Source organism: Argentina silus (genome assembly GCF_951799395.1).
Source record: "Argentina silus genome assembly, chromosome: 8".
In the NCBI taxonomy this organism is placed as follows: domain Eukaryota; kingdom Metazoa; phylum Chordata; class Actinopteri; order Argentiniformes; family Argentinidae; genus Argentina; species Argentina silus.
The window spans coordinates 4,515,156-4,535,205 of NC_139662.1; the positions used below are offsets into that span (position 1 = coordinate 4,515,156).

Sequence of the window (20,050 nt, forward strand, 5' to 3'; positions counted from 1 at the left end):
CGTTAGCACCACCGTGAGAGGACCCGGTGAGAGAGCAGGCTGGACTTAACGTAAGCGTCCTAGCGTGCTCCCGTGTCGGTGGTCAGCCGCCACGTGAAAGGATGTGTGACCAGCAGCACTCTAACCCTCTCTCTCTCGTACATTACGCTTCTACCGGTTTGTCTCAGCGCTATACATCCTTCCCAAGGACTGTGCAAGGGTGTGTTTGTGAGCTGTGTGTCATGACGTAGCTGGCAGGCTCAGAGGGGGAATGGTGGGATCGATGCAGGGGGTATGAAAGGAGGAGAGAGGGAGGGAGGGAGGGAGGGAGGCTGATCAATATCCTAGCAGCAGGGTGGGGTTGTATTCTTCCCATACAGGACTTGGGCTTGCTTCCAGAAGTAGGAAGAGAAGAATAGAGGAATGAAACATAAAAAGAGGACACACACACACACACACACGCACACACACGCACGCAGGAGGGGCAGCGGTAAAAAAGGATGCAAATTTCAGCGCCGTCGGTAAACAATAGGCTTTGTGTCAATCACCAGTTGAAGTGGCTCACTTAGTATTCTCACCCAAACCCGCCCACCCCCCCCCCGCCTGTCCTCAGGCCTTCTGACAATTGTTTGCTCTGCAGCGGCGTGCTGATTGGGCCTGGCGTGTGAGGTAGACACCAGCAGTGTAAGTAGACTGGTAGACTGGTAGACTGTAGACGCCAGTTTAGCCTTCATGTTCATAAGGAGGACATTTTAAAACACAGGATGTGATGCTGTTCAACTGAAATGGAAACATCCTTTGTGGTGCTGGGGGATTTCAACCACTCCCCTAATCGTGTACGTGTGTGCCAGTCCTCACACATGCATTCCTATGTGGGCTTGCTTGCGTGTGTGTTCATGCGTGTGTGTGTGTGTGTGTGCGTGTGTGTGTGTGCATACATGTACGCACATACTCTCAGCAACCCATTACATCTAATTAGATTGACCCAGGCTCTTATCCAACAGCCTTGTCTGTGCACTCTGTAAAAGTAGAAGGTGTGTGTGGGGGGGGGGGAGGGGAGGGGAGGGTGGCTGGTGGCCGTCACCTTGGGAGGACAGCGGTGTTGGGGGGGAACAGTGAAAGGGAGCTGGAAGATGGCACACTGGGAGGAAAGCACCGCCTCAGACATGGATGACCTCTCACCCCTGCCAGAACACACACACACAATTTCTCTTTTCTCCTCTGCGGGTAAACAGTCATCCCCCTCTCTTCACTGACAGAAGGAGCTGAAGCGAGTAATTCCCCTGTCTGCAGCAAAATCCTTTACCTCCCCTATCTGCTCTAGCTGCAGGTTCAGAAAGTGTGTGTGTGTGTGTGTGTGTGTCTTTGATTTACAGGCACCCACAGGAGGATGGAAGGAGAAGGCTTTGATGTGCCTTGCTTGCAGAGAGAGATGTTGGTGTGTGTTGCTCTGCCTCTTTGTCTCTTTTGGTGCTGATTGAGGCTTCTGTGTGTCTGTTTGTGTGAGAGAGAATCCATATTCGACACCCTGTGCTTTTGTAAGCCTATGTGTGTGTGTCTGTTAAAGTGGTTTGAATTAAAGGCCGATTCATCCTTCATCGACAACAACACGACCAGGGGTCTGCGTAGGTTTTTACTGTTGCAGAGGAGATTGCAACAGGGGGGGTCGCACACTCAATTTCTCGATGCGCGTCCGGCCGCGTCAATGTTGCACGCCATTGATTGGTCGGTTACACGAGGCTACAGTCAATGGAAGCGGAGCCGAAGAAGTTCAAAAGGCAAAGTTCATAGTTCATCGAGCCGGTAGCTATCGGCAGCTTGCTAGCATCGTTGACGATTGAATTCGTCGTTCGTTCGGTTCAAGACAGGTGAAATGAATCCATTTGAGGAGAGACGAGCCGGTGAAGTTCTTCTTCGGTACCGCTGCGCACCGGATGCGCCAAGGAGGAATTCCAGAGTGCTTGTGACAGCGTTGCGCAGCGTGAGCCGCGTCCTCGTCGCACGAGTGACGCAGAAGCATCTAGAAGCCTTAAAGAGAGTGTGCAGTGGGATTGCATCCTCTCTCTCACACACACACACACACACACACACACACATCTTCTACTCAGCGGTCCATCCAGTGGCCACGCTACAGTGCAGAGGGCCAGGCGGTAAAGCTGCTGTTCCTGCCTGTCTAGACACATGCTGCACAGCCCCCCCTCTAAGCATGAGGAACGCCATGTTGTTGCAGCTGTGCTGTGTACAATGCACAGTACTGTGGCTCCTGGAGCACCGGACGCCAGGCTCAAATCCCTTTGTCTGTGTGTCTTGTATGGCTCCCTCCACAGTCAGTGGACACGCAGCACATTTGATGGCATATTTGCTTCCACAATGATACAGCACTGCATACAAATATAGTGTGTGTGTGGGGGGGGGGGGGGGGGAGGGGGGGAGCGTGCGGGGGCGGGCATGCGTGTGCACATGCCCGGGCTCTTCTCTTCCCTGCTCAGCCCACCCGGGCAGCCAGCGGCCCCTCCCGCTGTTGTTGTTAGTGTGGCGGCCCGCGTCGCTGTAGAGCGGTGTGCGATAGTGATGCATGTCTGTGTGGCTGAAAACGAGCGGCGCTCTGGTCATGATTGTGTCATCGCCGGAGAGACGGGGTCACCTTGGCAGAGGGGAAGGTCTGGGAGAGTGTGCAGATAAGACGACGCATCGCAGGATCTAGCACCCACGGTGTGCTGGATCCTGCAAGGGCTTGGTAATATATGCAACACTCGCTGCTCTCTCCTTCTCCCTCTCTCCCACTGTGTGTGTGTGTGTGTGTGTGTCAGGAGGTCATAGGAATATTTATCAGCTGTACATCTACGTGAGTAAACTGAGTAAACTGACCAGACAGCCCAACAAACACAGCAACGCCTCCCTCTCCTCAGACGGAGCCTGTAACAGCTGCTGTTACATAAAGCCAACACCCCCTCCTACACACACACACACACACTGCTCCTTCACTCGTCATCGATCCCTCCCTCCCACTCACAACACACACCCATCAGTCTTTAGCCATCTCACACACTGCGTCTTCAAATATCCCCCTACACACACACACACACACACACACACACACACACACACTCTCTCGACAAACATCTCCCACACTGTTTCCTATGACTTGGTTTATTCACCTCACCAGTGTTCCCAGTACAGTAACCTTAAATCCCATCGAGACGAGGCCAGCGTACGCTCCAAAACCACAGCCTTCTTTAGGCCAATGCAGCTTACAGTTCTGTGGAGGGGGGAGGAGGGGGGCGGAGCGTTGTCGTGGGGGGACTTGGTGGAGGTACGCCGGATCCCTCGGAGCGGTTCTGTTCACACTCTGCCGAGCCCGCTGATCGATTAGCTCTGGCTTAACCAAGGCTTCTCATTTCCTGCCTGCCCCATTACTGCGCTCAATCACACCGGAGCTCCTTCAGCGCCGCCGCCGCTACGTACAGGAGCCAGACGCAGCCCGTACAGGGCCCAGGATTAGCTCGCTGGGCAGGGCTCCAATATGACAAACTACAGACGCATAAACACACACATGAGTGTGCACACCTACGCAGCCTCCTATCCCTATCCTCCCTTGACTACGGCTAAACACCACCTAGTTTTGAGGGGTTTGACCCCCGGGAGAGCAAAAAAAAAAAAACTACAAAAAAAACAGATTGAGCTTAGACGGGTATTATCAGGAGACCCAGGAGAAGCTACACGGTTGGCTGGTAACCCGGCGTGTCAGTCTCACTATCCACCAAGGGCTTGTGAATCCTGGAGGCGTCGCTTTGAACCAGACAAATGAAAGGAAAGGACCGATATATTGTGTATAGTGAATGGAGAGGAAAGGTAAAAAAATAAAATAAAATGGCTGTCCGGGCATTATATGTAGTCCCCCCCGTATGTGTGTTAGGCTCCAAATCCAGGGGGCTTGACTGTTGCACAGCGCAGATGAATCGAATCTAGTCGAATCTGCATGCTGGTCTATACTTTGCTAGCGCTGCGGGATGAGCTGTCTGTTCTAGGCTGTGTACTTGTGGGTGTGCGTTCAGATCATCCGAAGTGTCTGTCAGCTCCCTAATGCTCTGTGTGTTGCTGAATGCTCTTCATGGGAGTCTCTCTCTCCCTCCCTCTCTTTCGCTGTTTCGCAGCACATTCTCTCCCCTCAGCCATCTTGGAAAAACCATTGACAGTTTGTACCACGGTGTTTTTCGGGTAATTGGCACCTCTCCATGATACGTTCAGCTCGGCGAGGAGGTAACACGTCGGATCGTTAGCCCACCTCTTTGTGACACGAGTTGTTATAGCTGCTTATTCCACACAGATCTGTCGTTCATTATAACGGTGTATGAGAGGAAGGTGTCTTGTGTAACGTCATTCGTAGTGACCACTTATGACATCTGTCGTGTTCTATGCGATTACCCACGTTACAACAACAGTGCTGCAGAGTGTTTGAAGAAGGTGTTTTACCGACCGCTTTCTTTTTTTAGTTCATTTTTTTTTGAACATTTATTCCCCCCCCCCCAATCTGATGCTTGTCTTGCGTTCATCATGTCACAGTTGTAATGAGGATCTTTGTAAATCTATTTGCTCTTAGTGCGGGGGAGGGAGGGCCCCGGCAGCACAGCCACAAAGCGCTGAGTGATCATCTGGAGTGCTGTGACTCTTAAATGTCTAAGTGTGGCTGTCGTCCTGAATATGATTACAACAGCAGCAGCAGCAGCAGTAGCAGCAGCCTCAGTCTAATGGATTCAAGGAAACGGGAAGCAGATCTTAATTAGTATTATCTGTGAGCTCTGCATGAGTCACCCCCCCCTCCTTCTCATTATCTTCCCTCCTCACCACCACCACCATCCCCCCACCGCCTGAAAGACAAGAGGACGAGATAACATCCACACTGCCATGTTTTGTTGTGTGCCTTGTTCTGTGGGCACAATGCACGCGTCAATGAAATGTGGTGTGTGTGTGTGTGTTTGTCCCCGTCCCCGAAGAGGGCACGAAGGGGGGAAAACGCCGGTTCTAGCGACAACTGAAAATCTCCTCACTTTGAACCGGCTAATGCTCATCAAATCCAATATGGAGCCAGGCTGACAGATGGGCCCACTGTGTTCAAAGTGAGGGGGGATTTAATATCTAAATAGCGCAGGCAGCGAGAGAGACACCCGGTGCTGAGCAGCACAAAGGTCCTGACAGCGCCGCCATCACAGCTGGGACTCTCCCCCTCCTCTCCCACTCCCCCCCCCCCCCCCCCCCCCTCCATTTGTTCTTGTTGACGGGCGGAGGAGGAGTAACCTGTACATAGGCTTTTGCAGGGGGGGAGAAAACATGTAATCAACACTTGTTTACCATTATTAGTCTGTGGCTGGAAGAGGTGTAGCAGCACCACAGCTACCAGACACTGTAGAGCACAGTTAGGAGATCAGGAGAGAAATGCTGCCTAGGACAGGCTGATCTAGAGGTGATTTCTCTTACCTCTGACATCCTCCTCTCTCCCTGCACTCTCCAATTGCTGTGTGTTTCCCGGGGAATGGTGGTGCTTAACTTAAAAGCCTGTTATTTGTGTCTCTGTGTGTGTGTGCGTGCTTGTGTGCACGCTGGCTCTCACACACGCAGCCTGCTGGCATTTTGTGTTTACCGGCTTTTTTTTGTCAATCGCTGAGATGTTGAAGGTTGCGTGAGCACAGCAGACCTCTTGTACCTTGCACGCACACACACACACACGCACACATGCGCGCGCAGTGCTTCAGTGTGTGTTCCTTGTTGTCCAGATGGAAGTGTTTATTGAGTGCCTGTGCTGGCAAAGCTCTCTCTGTCTGAGGCAGAGAGGGTGGAAAACCCTCACAAGCAGATCCATCATCTTTGCGTGTGCGTGCTCGTCCTCAGCCAGCTCTCCCTGCCGCCCCCTCTCTCTCTCTCTCTCTCTCTCTCTCTCTCTCTCTCTCTCTGTCTCTCTCTCTCTCTCTCTCTCCCTCCCTCTCCCTCTCTCTCTCTCCCTCTCTCTCTAATCATATCATGTCTGAATAGAAGATTAGTCCTCCCAGATCCCATCTCTCCCTCTAATGCTACAATAAAGCTTTTGTTCATTGTTTGGTCTCCACGCAGCAGAGAGGTTAAGGCACTTCCAGTCCGCCTTGAACGGCACTTTTTAGCCGGGAACTGTCAGTTTGGACTTCAACCACCGAAACCAGGGGTGTTTACTACTGCCGTGGCTGTTTCTGGCATACTTGAGCTGCTTGCCATTCTTGGCCGGGGCCGTGTGATGTTGAGCAGCGCTCCGTTTGACCTCCCAACCTTCATCAGGGTTTAGAATCTCCTTCCTGCCGCCACCTCCTCAGGAAGTCATAGATCCTGGAGAGAAAGAGAGCGAGCGAGAGAGAGAGAGAGAGAAACTGCTGTGGATGTCACCACTGGGACTCGGGGAGAGGGGGGAGTCACCACGTGGGTTTGGCCACCGCCGCGGAAGAGGAGAGTGGTAGAAAACGGAAAATAAACACACGTTTCCTGTTAACGTGTGTACGGGGGGCTGTCGGGCGAGGGGGTCTGGTTTTGCTTAGCCGACCGCTTGTGTTACAGTGTGTAAGGGAGGAGGGGTGGGGGATACAGCTCAAGTGCCCCTAACCCCCCCCCCCCCCGCCAGAGGTACAGGTTGAAATAGTTTTCCCTTGCTTTTGTCATGGCCGGGGTAGGCTTACGGCAGCCATGTTTTACAATCTCTCCAAACAGATGTGGGCCCTGGCGTTGGGAAGGAAGGGGGGGTCGCTGCAGCTGCTGTCAATCATCCCCTCTCCACCAATGAATAGTCTTGGAGGGTGGGGTTAGTCAGCGATGATGTCATCTCACTTTGAAATGAAACTACCGGAATCCACCCTGACCCCAGTGGCTTGAATGTACCTCCATAGATGTGGTGTGTGTGTCCCCCCCCCTCCCCCCCGCTTAAAAGAACATTGAATCAAGAGCACACCACTGTCCATATTCAGGTTTATGCTTTTGAAGCCGATGGATCTTTCACTGCAATCTGCCTGCCTTTTACCACTACGAATGCTCTCAACAAAAGGTCAAAAAAATGGCAACTCCCTCACACAACCCCTGCTCCCTTTTTCACATTTAACCTTAACTTGTAGAGGGGGAAGTCTGCCCCCTGTCTCCCTCCTATACATACACACACCCACACCCACCACCCACCCTTTGTAGTGGTGTGATCGTACACAGTGGACGGTCCTCTCCGGCGCTGCTCGGTGGCTCCGGTGTCGAGGGGCACACAAGCAGCCAGACAAAGGAAACGGCACGGCCATTAGGGAGCCAAGGGGCCAGCCAGCTTAACCAGAGTGAAGGAGAAGAGAGTCACAGAGGGTTAGCTGGCCAACACACTGCATCTGCCTGCCTGCCTGCCTTCCCCCATCCACCCCCACCCCCACCCCCACCCCCAGGCCCTTCAGTCGGCCCAGGAATGCCAGAGCACAGGGAGAACCACCAGGGGGGGAGAAGAGTGGACATTGTGAGCAGCCTTAAGCATGACTCGTAGATGTTTCTCGCTCAATGAATGGAGGGGCTACTACCCTGGAGTGTTTGGTGTGAGAGGGGCTAGTTGCAGTTAGAACTGAAGAAGCTTCTTTTGTCTTTCTCTCCCTCTCACCCTACCCCTCTTTTATTCTTGTGTCCCCCCCCCCCCTCTCTCTCTCTTCCTCTCCCCCTTCTTTCCTTTCTCTTTTACTCTTTGCCTCTCGCTCTATCACTCTCTCTGTCTTTCTCTCCCTCATCCCCTCGTACCCCCCCCCCCCTCGTTTCAGAGTAGTACAGCTTGAGCACTCTCCAGAGAAGAGAAGCATTCCCAGGGTTTAGAGAGAGCGGGCCATGTGAAGCCTCGGCTGTAGGACTGACAAAGATGGCCGCCGCCGCTCTCTACACTAAAGGCAGCCTGGAATGTCCCTAATCAATTCAGCATTGTGGCTCTCGCTGGCTCCCTCCTGCCTGAGAGCGCTTATCTCCACTGGGGGATTCTGTGCAGCGATCTGCTTTTGTGCGCGACAAGCACACCGAATTAGAACCTAGTTATGCCGTCTCGAGACACTGGACCGACGTTCCAGGTTCATTCACTGCTCTGCATTTTGCGGAATCCATCTTTTTTTTTTAAGAGGTGTGTTTACAGCAGGTGTGTTCAGGCTCTTAACACCCTTAGCAAAGCCTTTGATCCATGTGTTGTTTTAATAGGAAAGAATGTGGATGTTTAGGTTACATGTTTAGTAACGCCGTCTCCTAAACGCTTTGAATATATATGTACAAGCGCAAGACGACGGACACTTCTGGTGCCAATCTCTTTGAAGCTTTATGTTACTTAAATGGTGGCTAGATGAGAGGTTTGGCAGGCTGGGGGAAATGGAAGAAGAACATGACATCATTGCACACATCTGCGTGTCTGTGTGTGTGTGTGTGCGTGTGTGTGTCAGTGCTTAGGAATGCATCTGAAAGCCCATCAGTGTGGTTGCGTTGATGTTGAAGCCCTGTGTTCTCCTAATCACACTGAGAGGTGGAGTAATGTGGAGGAGAAGAGATGCAGGGAGGCGTTTAGCTGACTGACGTGCTAAACAGCAGCTGGCACAGACTCACGGGGGGGGGGGGGGGGGGGAGTGAGAGAGAGGAAGGGAGGGAGGAAGGAAAAGGGTCTGGAGAGTGAGGGAGAAGGGGAAGAATTAGAGAGGGGGAGGATAGAGAGGGGGAGGTGGGGGGGCTGCACGTGCTCCACTCACCTCAAGTTCTCCTCCGTGACAGAACAATGAACTCAAAAGGCTTGAAATATCTTTACATTGACCTCATGTTCTTTCACACACACATACATACACACACACACACACACACACAGAGCTATTAGCTGTACAGTGAAGCTTGTAATAGATGAACATGGTGCAGCTCCCCCCCCCCCCCCCCCTCCTTCGGTGGTGTGGTGGCTCTGTGGGCTTGTGCTGGCAGTGCAGTAATGTGGAGCTCTGTTAAAGATGGCTGTGATTTCTGGCCGCTGCCGAAGGGCTCTGTCGCAGCATAGCCGAGCTGTGGTCTCTTTAATGTTCTTTTAAACCCTCTCAACGGTCAGTTGGGTTTGTGTGAAGGCACAATAAATATTTCATGTCGGGAAATGAAAACAGTGTTTTGCCCTTTTCGTCCCTGGCCCTGGCCTCAGTTTGGTTCCCCCCCTCCCCCCCTTTTTTTTTCTTTTTTTTAACTGCCTCCTGGAAGCCCTCTCCTTGCCTCAGTACTGCCACTTGCTGGTGAGCTTGAGGAATTGCAGGCTCTCACTTACCTGCATTGCCAAACAAGGCCAGTGGGTGGCAGCGCTCACAGGGCACCACTGCAGGAGGAAGGAGTATGAGAGTATGTCCCTACCTATGAAGGATGAAACTGGTGGTGGGATTTATAGGTCGTCCAAGCATATTGACATCACTTGAATGTTCACGTTGGGTCTAAGACATCAAGGGAAAGTGAATGCTCTTAATTAAATCGAGGAGAAATATAACTTGATTCTTCTCTCTCTTTTTTTTTTCTTTTTCTCCTCCACATTTCCACACATGGGCTTCTCGCTGTTTACTTTATTAAAGCACTAAATGCTCTCCAATCCCTTTTTAATTGACTTGGTTTCACTGTGGGCTTTTTGGCAAGAGCCGGAGCGAATAATAAACAAGGAGCAGCACTAGGCTCTGTTTGCCAAGAGGCCAATTTGTGACGCTGTTAACAAACAAATGATGTCTGTTTATTTTATTGGGAGTTTTTTTTTTTTTTTTTTTACCTCACTCTCTCTCTCGCCCCCTCTTCTGTGTTCCAGAGTAAACGGGACCATCTGCTGATGAGTGTGAAATGGTACTACCGCCAGTCAGAGGTCCCCGATTCTGTCTACCAACACCTGGTGCAGGATCGGAACAATGAGAACGGTGAGAGCATGCCTAGTGTACACACTCACATGCACATATTCAAATATACACACACGCGCACACACACACACACCACCTCTCTTCACTGCAGGGGATCTAAGACATTGCTGTGAACTGCATCCCAAACAGAACACTGTGCACTGAGAGCTCCAACCGTCGTATCTGCTCTGTTCCCTGGATAACACTCTCTCCAGCCAGACAGCGGGTCCGTGAAGTGCAAATAACCTGTGCCGTAATGTGGCCCTTGAGCACGCATGCATTCATCATCAGTAGAACTGGCCCCGGCTAACACACACACACACACACACACCTGTCTGCTCCTCTTGAAGGCAGCCTTGCTGGTGGATGTGCTTCTATTTTCTTTTACCCCAAAATCCCCCCCTAATGTCTAACTACACTAACACACTCGCACATAGTGTTCTTGCTCGGTCTGCTGCAGTCAATATGGCCGCTGTTAACTGCATCAACGGCAATGATGTGACTGGAAGACAAATGTATTTGTCTGTATGCTGTTTCCTCAATGTACTACTCGGGCAGTCTGTCCTTACAGTAAAGGCCTTGGTCTTTATTAGAATGGATGTGACGAGGCTGAAGCATAGTCACCAAAGCCCATTACAACTCAGGTCATTTGTCACTCCACGGTCATGTTCTTTCCCCGCTAATGTGCCTTAACCCCGGGGTGTTATTGTATGGGGAGCATAAGATCATGTCCTTTCTGCAGAGGACCGCACTGCAAAGTCTGTCTTGGTTTTTATTGGATTATTCAATCGTGTTATAAAGTTGACCTGTGTGTATGTGACTTGTCTTGACTACTTGCTGTCTTTTCTGTAACTGTTATTTCTTCTTGAATGTGCGGGAGTATGTTCTGTTCTAATGGTATGCGTACGCCTGTTTTGTGTGTGTCTAATGTGTGTAATGTGTGTCTGGCCGTAGCCCTGACTGTCTGGTTTCTTCTTCTCTCTACAGATACCGGCCGGGAGCTGGTCATCACTGACCCAGTGGTCAAGAGTCGAGAACTGTTCATCTCCGACTATGTAGATACATACCATGCTGCTGCCCTCAGGTGAACAGCCTTGAATATTATTATTATTATTATTGTTATTGTTGTTGCTGTTACACACACACACAAAACATTGGCACTAACCTACATGTGTAACAAAATGTTGCATTTAGTAGTATCAAACTGCAACATGTGTATGTTGAATGGTATAACAGCTTTAAACCTTGAAAATACCAACAGAAAGGTTGCTCTTTAGGTACAGTAGACTACAGAGATTTACGCCCTTAAATCTGACACAGGTATTTCAGGGCCAGCGTGCAGATGGAACAGTGTAACCTCCCTATAACTCCTGACACAGGCTGATAGTAATCACGCTCTAACTCTCCATGCTTAACGCCAGGAAAGGGAGGACAGGCATAGCTATTGTCTAGATCTGAAACCAGATATTCTCTCCATGCACATGTGATTCTCTCTCTCCCCACCTCTCTGTTCCTCTCTGGTTCCTTTAACCAAAACCATCTGGAAGCTCCATCGCAGCAGGCACTCGAAGCCACGTCTCCAAAAAACGCTGATTTCAGGGCAAATTAGCTGCAACTTCTCCTGCACAAGAGCGGCCTTTGATTTGACTTATTATAGGAGCTTTAGAAAAACGCAGGGAATTCCAGCGGGATGCTGTAATGCCCCGCTCCAACGAAGGCTCGCATTCCTTTAATCTTGTGAGGAAGGTATTGTTCCTCTGCGGGACTGCTCCCAGACCACTGTTGATGCCTATTATTTTGATAGGCCCAGACACTCGGTGCTGGATGCGAAAATGGTATCAAGATGTAGTTGGGGGGGAGAGCCCTGGCTTCGTTGGAGGGTAATAAGGTTTGGGAGCTCACACACACAGGTTGCCTTCCCATCCAGGTCCCTGTGGTGTCTGCCACACTTCATCCACGGCGGACGAGGGACGGATAACAGGTTCAGCCGGGGCTTATGGGTCCAGTAGTCAGAGCCTCATCTGTCATAGCAAAGTCAAACTGACACACAGTAGATACCTGCTGCTGAATGTGTCACCTCCAATAGAAATCCCCAAAACCAGATACTTGGGATGCATTACATAGCAATGATATCAATGATTGTGTTTGTACTGTATACCTGTGAGGAGACAAATAAAGCTAACTTTCTGTGCTTTTCTGTTTTTCAGGGGGAAATGTAATATTGCCCATTTCTCCGACATCTTTGCTGCCAGGGAGTTTAAAGCCCGCATTGACTCCTTTTTCTATATCCTGGGGTACAACCCAGAGACCAGGTAAGAATTACTGAGCTCTTCTTATCATCTTCAGTTTCAACACTCCCTGCCTAAAAACCCCTGAGGCCATAGATGCTGCTGTGCCAAAGGTGTCTGCATAGAGCTCATGCTTACACTGCTGTTTGTCATTTATTGCTGCAGGCAACGTAATGATTAAAGCTAAACATTGGGTAATAGTCTTGTATGCTACAATGATGCAGGATGAACCATGGAAGCCTCAAGGTTTAAATGGTCTTATATCTACAGGCACAATTGATATTATTATATGTTCAACAATTGTTGTGGTTTGGGTGATAATACTCACCATGCACTGATTCAAAAAGCCAATATAATAATCAAGACAGCCCTCATCATAGGATATAGGCCTAGTAGATTAGCGTGTAGTGAGGTATTTTCATAAATTTTGCCATGAGATTGTAGTATTTTTCAGGTAATGGTTAGGCCAGGTGATTTTTGTGTAAACATCTTTGAAATAGTTTCTTATTAGTAGGAACCTCTATTGCTATGGTTTACAAGGACGTGTTTGTGTGTGATGCATGGAAATGCCATATTAGTTTGCATCAGTTTTAGTGAAATACCTCCAGCTACAACATTAAATAGATTTAGTAATCAGAGTGTTTCATGATTTCTCTGGTATTTTAAATCCAGCTTTTCCTTCTTGCCATTTCTGTGGTTTCTTGGAAGTATTAGAGCATGAAATGTCTGTATTATACCCTTTCTACGAGGCCTAAATGTAATGTTTTCGCCTTTGGGAGGATGTATGCTCACAGACAGTGAGATTTGCATCTTGTTCGCTGCTGGAACACAAGTTGATAGTGTAGCCTAATAAGCCTAATAACATTTCTGAGGAATAATTAGTTTAATTCAGACATTTAAGTTTAATCCAAATACATCTAAAAGTCATACATTATTCATTGAATACTTATTTAAAATCCCCCATACTGCTTGTATCATTCTTAAATTATGACTTTGCCTGTGGAACAACAGACTGACATTTACTTAAGCCCATGAAAGGTCAGTGCCAGACCCTGTTATCATTTCCAAAAAGGTGGTCCTAAAGTTCATGGTTGCTACTTAAAATTCATTGTAGTTTTGCTACCTGCAACAATAGGGATTTCCCTGCATATCAAATTTAAACCATGGACATGGTAATACAGCTGATATACCGATAAGAATTGGTATTCGTTCTACAAAGTTACATAATTGTTACATGATTATTTGCATTAAGTGGCGATAAACCTGGCGTTTAACCTGGCGTTAAAACCTATTCTCAATCTGGAATTATTGTTTTAGATTAGTTGTCTCCATTTTTAGTTATCTGTTTGATCAAACCGGTGTAAATGGGAAGGGTTACAGTGGTACCTGTAGTAATCACGCGGGGAGGGGACACTGCTGTTTGGTGGTGATCAGAAGCCCGCAGTAGTCGCTGTGATGCATACCCCACTGTTGTTAGTAGGGAACCCCCTAGTTCGGGGCCCCCTTCAATCACAGTCTATCGCGCCCCTCCCTCCCCTTCTCAGCTGGTTTGGTATGCTGAGCGGTATGTTTGCAGCCTTGCAATCCGGCCTTGTTTATGGAGCAGACATTCGAGGAGAGATGGATTCCGTGTCCTGCGTGTGTCTGTGTGTAAGGTCGTAGCACATGCTCAGTTGTGTCTATAGAAACGAGAGCTCGGTACGCTGTGCGTGGAGGCTGAGGTCACAGCACAAGCTCAGTGAAAGCCTCTCCGAGCGTTTGCGTGGTCCTCCATTTTGAGCACCTAGAAATAGGTGGGAAAGGGAGAGTTTATTCCAGCGACCACTGTAGGCAAACTGTCAACATCCAACCTAAGAGCTTGGTTTCAGAAATGGACGATTTGTTCAGTCCTCGGAGGTAGGTTTATAAATGTATTGACATGCTCAGCGTTAAATCGCCAAGTAGTTTTCATCCTGTCTCAGTTGCGACTCACATTCCATCTGTCTACTGTAACGTGTTTACCTGAATGAATTTCATTATTTACACCGAGTGTCTTTTGTCACGGCAATTAAATGCACATGCATGTTGTTTTGTGCGTATGGATGAGGGCGCATTGTTACCGAAGATATTGCATGTATGCATCCCTGTTACGTTACCGACCGTAAAGGTAATTCGATTGTCTATCGCCATCACCAACCTACATTGAGATATTTGGCTTTAGATTTCATGAAAGGGAGGACGCCATATACACTACTATCTAAGACCACTATGTTGCATGCTAACCTTTCTTTTCCTTATTTTGTAGCTTTTGGGAAATAAGAAGCGTGCTTCTCTGACTCCATTTTGCAGTACTCTGTGTTCTCGTGTTTACAATCGAGATGACATGGCGTAGGGAGCAGTGGCGAGCTTTGTGCAGGCTGAGAATTATGATAATATCAAAGCCTTTTGTAAATGTGTTTTAGAGAAATGGATTGTGTGGCATTTTGGTGAAGTTTGGTCTTTCGCTCTATTTCTGTATTATAATGACAGTGATACAGTCTGCAAGGATTGGTTGAAATTGATGGAAGGGGCGGGGTTTGCTTTGATTGCGGTCCTTTACAGTAAAGTTCGACCATGCTGGATGACTGTTTTTGTATTTGTTTTGGTTGCATGGTAACTTCAGAAAGTAGTGAGCGATGTATGGCTTTAATTTCCTGTTTCGTCTGGATTGTTAGAAGTCTTGGATCTTGCATTTGCTTGCAAAAGTTGCAGTTTTTCCTCATATCATCCACACAGATTTGATTATAATGTTTCAATGGTCAGACTGATTTTTTTTGTTTGTTGCAAAGGTTGCACTTTTCTTTCTTAGATGCAAGAGACAAAGATTTGATACAATGTATCGAGATTATTACAGTTATTACCGCTTTTGTTCAGGGTCAGGTATTTTACATTAACTCATTATTTTAACAGAGAGATACTGTCTGAAGGTACCTACTCTTATGACATGCATAAAAATGTACCCTGCACTTTATACAGATTAATAAATGAGTTTATGAAAAAAGTGTCAACTTTTCAGGTTATTGATTCTACCCTCCCTCAAATAAAACAGATATGACAGAAATGTCTTATCAATGTTATAGACCATTTTGTCTTGTAAGTGTTATAATCATTGCAGCAGTCACACCTGTATTATGGGCATAATAAGATATACTGTATGTCATTGTATTCAATGATAATTACATGAGGCTTGTATGGATCTTTGTTTAAAAAAAATAAAAAATCCAAATTTATTTCACAAAATTATTGAATTGCATAAGCTGAAGTAAAAAATGACAACACAAGACCAAAACATCTGCAGATGCCTCGAACAGGATAGTCCAAATGGCAGAATGTACACAAGTAAGCAGTCCCTTTCAGTCAAAAGGTGGTCCTGGTACACCTCTCTATTCCCATGGCCATGATCTGAACCCAAGTATCTTCAGATACTAATTGTCCATGAATAGCTTGTATTACTGCATTGTCTTAAGAGTAAACATGACAGGTGAAATGGCAGGCTATTGTAGATAAGGTGTAAGTGTATTCTGAAATGTACAATAACTGCACAACATAACTGTTCGTTGCAAACAATGGTTGATGTACTGAATGGTTCAGGCTATATCTGAAAAATTGTTATTTGCAAGCAGAATTACTGAAATTGTTACATTTTATAGATCATCTCATATAATTCACTTGGCCATTTGTAATATTAGAGTAGCCTAGTTGACAGGCACAGAAATCAACTCTAGTTTCTAATCTGATTAATTCCCAGATTCACTACTACTATTTATGGAGTAGAGCCCTCAAAGAAATATAGAACCTTAAAAATGTAATCCTACTCAAATCATTTTCAAGTATATTTTTCATCAGTCCACAAAATGTAATTATTTTGTGCATTAAAGCCTCATAGAGGCTTATATTTTCTTCCAGGAGACATGATTTGATGATGCATTTTGTGCCAAAACGCATCATCAAATCACTTTTCCAGGAAGTAAATATAAGCTTGTCATGAGGATGTCTGAGGCTTTAATGTACAAAATAATGATATTTTCGGACAATACTGGTAGACTGATGAGATATACTTGAAAATCATTGAGTGTGTCAATTAATTGCTCACGACAATCTCTTGGTGCATTTTTTTGGAGCAAAATCATGCACACCGCCGCTCTCTAGGACCAGGGTTGGCCACTTGTAGGCTGATTCAGATGTTGGCTTTTTCTTGCATTGGATCCAGTGTAGCGTGAATGTGTTTGCCATATTTTATTACAGTATGGAATATTACTCTGACAACTTTCTGCTCACTGTCAAAGTGTAGCCTTAGCAGATGAGTGTTGGTGGAATGGGAAGGAGAAGGGGAGGGGGTCAGAAATGTACCCATCAGAGAGGTTTGTGTTTGGAGGACTTTAAACCCAGCAGAGGGACCTACAGTTCTCTCTCAGGTTTCAGCCAGGTCTAGTCAGCCTGCCCCTATGATTGAGTGAGAGCTTCTCTGGGCGCAAATCATACTGACAGTTTCTGGGCTGCTCCTCGCTTGGCTATACGAACATCACCGCTGTTACCTAGGCAACAGAGGGAAAGGCTTTTCAAAAGGAACATCTTGTCATTTTCTTTAATCCACTGCAGCTGGAGATCGGAACCATATTATTAAATTGCAGTTGCTATGGTTACCAGCATTTGTACCAGCAGCCATTTAAGAGGCTCTCCCTGTATAGCCTCCCCCCCTCCTTTTTAGGGGATTCTTCTTTATTGCTGCATGTACAATATCAGCTCTGAAAATCTGTTGAGCCACTGGAGCTACAGCCACCCATTCTTTCTATATGTTTTTGTTTGAAGCATTTCAGCCATGAGGAAAAACAATATCTACAATATGCCTTCAAGCTTGCATTTTTAGAAAACATACACTTTAAAATGAAAGAGGGTTTCCTTACATGAACAAACTACCCCTCTCTATGACAGAGGTATTATTGGTACCTGTCCTTTTAATGATGAGACTAGATGGCTCTCCCTGTACCCTCCGTCTCCACAGACTGGTTCATACAGTGCCTTAGGAAAGGATTCAGACCCCTTCACTTTTTCCACATTTGGTTGTGTTATAGACTCAAATTAAAATGGATTAAATTAAAAGAATTTGCCTTCAATCCACACACAATACCCCAGAATGACAAAGCGAAAACAGGTTTTTAGAAATGTGAGTACATTTATTAAAATTGAAATACAGAAATACCTCATGTACATAAGTATTCAGAGTATACCCTTTGCTGTGACACTCTTAACATTAGCTAAAATGCAAAAATGTCATCAACAAATTACTCAAGTTGAATTGAGTCTATCTTAATGCAAGGATAATAGCTGTAATTTTGGAATTAATATCTTTGTTTTTATAGGGTCTCTGATTTGCGTAGGAATCAATTACACACTGTGCAGATTAGGATGTCACTACCAACTCAGCAAATTACATCATTTTCTTTTGATCCTGACAAACTCCCCAGTCCCTGCCAGTGACAAACATACCAATAACTTGATGCAGCTACCTTGCAGCTAGCTAATTTTGGAATTCATATCTTTGTTTTTATAGGGTCTCTGATTTGCATAGGAATCATTTACACACTTGTGTGGATCAGGTTGTCGTTACAATCTGAGCAATTGGAGAGGAACAAAACTGCTCAGGAATGCGACCCTGAGGCCTGGGGAGACTTATGAAAATCTGGTGGAGAGGAAAAAGCACAGTCGTCATCTGAGTCACTCTACAAAATTGGTCTATAAACAAGTTGCCAAAAATAATCCCTTAATGGAAAATAATCTATCTCATATCCATAATTGTGTTTGCAACAATGAATTCAAGTGAAACAACAAAGAAAGTGGCTGGAAATGTGTTTATTTGGTTTTACTACAAAGCATTAAGTTTGGTGCAAATCCAGCACATGCAATGCAGTTTCCACACCATCTCTCGTGTGAAGAATAGTGGTAGCTGCATCAAGTTATGGTATGTTTGTCACTGGCAGGGACTGGGGAGTTTGTTAGGATCAAAAGAAAATGATGTAATTTGCTGAGTTGGTAGTGACATCCTAATCTGCACAGTGTGTAATTGATTCCTATGCAAATCAGAGACCCTATAAAAACAAAGATATTAGATAAGGGTCTGAATACTTTACAAAGGCTCTGTAGATTACAATATTATAGAAATGCAAGTTTTACTTTACTTACACACTGTTTACAATTATGTCTTTTGACGTTGGCGAGTCGCCACTTGTAGGTGTTCCTTCCGAGCGACAGCCTACCCAGCAGCTGGCGAGCGGGTCCTTTTCTCCCTCAATCGGTAGTTGCCTAAGATAGACGCTTTCTATTCTGGTCACATGGCTCAAGGGCCGTTAAGCTCGTGTCGCCTACTTCCATAAAATACTAATTTCCAGTCACTTTAGCTCCTTCTAGTCGCATGCATCGGTGTTTTAGGGGTGTAGACTGGGCGGAAAAGGTTTAGAAGCCATTGAATTGATGCCTCAAGGGAGAGGGAACTACCTATTAGTTCAATTTACCTGATCAAATCAGTTTGCATTGGCCCAGTACTGGAATGCCTGCAAGTGATATGAATTATTGTTTTGATCTAATCATTTCTTTCCCCCTCGTTTTAGGCGACTAAACAGCACACAAGGGGAGATTCGAGTGGGCCCCAGTCACCAAGTAAGTACTCATTTACCTGCAGTATCCACCTTTTCTAACAGACTGTGGTCTCCATGCACTGTACAACACACTTCACCATGGTTTGCATGTGTTTTGCATGTTTACTGACTGGATGAACATCTGCTCAGTGTTCATCCAGATAAGTAGAAACATTGTCCAAGTTAGTCTTCATTTATTTGTTTTCATAACAGGTCGTCATGTTTTTAGTTTGCTGTATTTCAGGTATCACACAATGTAGGCCTTTTTTTAAAGTGTTTGTCAGAGACTCTCCTTTTGTATTCTGATAATGTATTTGTATTCTGATAGGCCTGCACTAAACTACACAAATGTTCCCCTTTTGAAATGAGTCTTTGTGTTTTGACCTGAGCTACTAAAGAAAGTCACCTTTGCTTTTTATTGGCTAGCAATTGTAAAGAGTGTATTAGGAAGTAAAAAGTAAAGAGTGTATTAAGGATACTAAGCTAATGTGATTTCAACATGTATGACTATGACCCCACTGCTGCTCAGCCACTCAGTGAAACGCAGACGAAAAGGGTTTGAAAGCTGATATTTTCCTCAAGCCTGTGTGCTATTTGTAGTGTGACACCATCTGTCCCGCTCCTTCTCTGCCTAATTAGGCCAAGCTCCCGGAGCTGCAGCCTTTCCCCTCCCCTGGTGGCCAGGCTGTGACTGAGAATGAGGAACTGGTCTGGATGCCTGGGGTCAATGACTGTGACCTGCTCATGTACCTCAGAGCTGCAAGGTAAGCAGCCGCTACCTGAGGGGACAGTCCAGTGGTGCTGGATGTCCCCGAAAGGAAATGCTTGCATCACATCAACAAGAAAAACAGTTGCTCACAATCATTACATAGGATCTCAGTCTAATATGACTATTTTTTTTACTGTAACCCAAATTGTGTGCCAATTTTTCTCATGACTGTTCCATCCTGTGTTTCTAGGAGCATGGCTGCCTTTGCAGGGATGTGCGATGGCGGCTCAACAGAAGACGGGTGTTTAGCAGCCTCTCGAGATGACACTACACTGAACGCACTTAACACTGTAAGTTACACACGCCTGCAGGCGTCAAATCAAAAGATGAACGATCAGAGGAAAACAATCCTCTTGTTTTAACCACAGAATTGTTGTTGTGAAGCAAGAATAGGTATACTGTGCCGTGCAGTGCTGGTCTTATAGCAGAACTAGAACTCCTAGAATACCCTCTGCTCAATACATC

The 20,050-nt window shown here is 46.6% G+C and overlaps 1 protein-coding gene across 4 annotated transcripts in view; it reads left to right on the forward strand.

The window, feature by feature from the left end:
• Positions 1-20,050, forward strand: part of rerea (arginine-glutamic acid dipeptide (RE) repeats a) — a 111,221-nt gene that overhangs the window by 64,523 nt on the left and 26,648 nt on the right. For 3 of the 4 annotated variants that reach the window (XM_083675235.1, XM_083675233.1, XM_083675234.1), the window contains exons 5-10: positions 9,794-9,899; positions 10,866-10,962; positions 12,086-12,190; positions 18,790-18,838; positions 19,456-19,580; positions 19,776-19,875. In XM_083675235.1, coding sequence (XP_083531361.1) covers positions 9,794-9,899; positions 10,866-10,962; positions 12,086-12,190; positions 18,790-18,838; positions 19,456-19,580; positions 19,776-19,875 — 582 coding nt within the window. Of the gene's footprint in view, positions 1-9,793; positions 9,900-10,865; positions 10,963-12,085; positions 12,191-14,002; positions 14,063-18,789; positions 18,839-19,455; positions 19,581-19,775; positions 19,876-20,050 lie in introns of those variants that run through there. The other variant, XM_083675236.1, reaches the window with a different exon arrangement.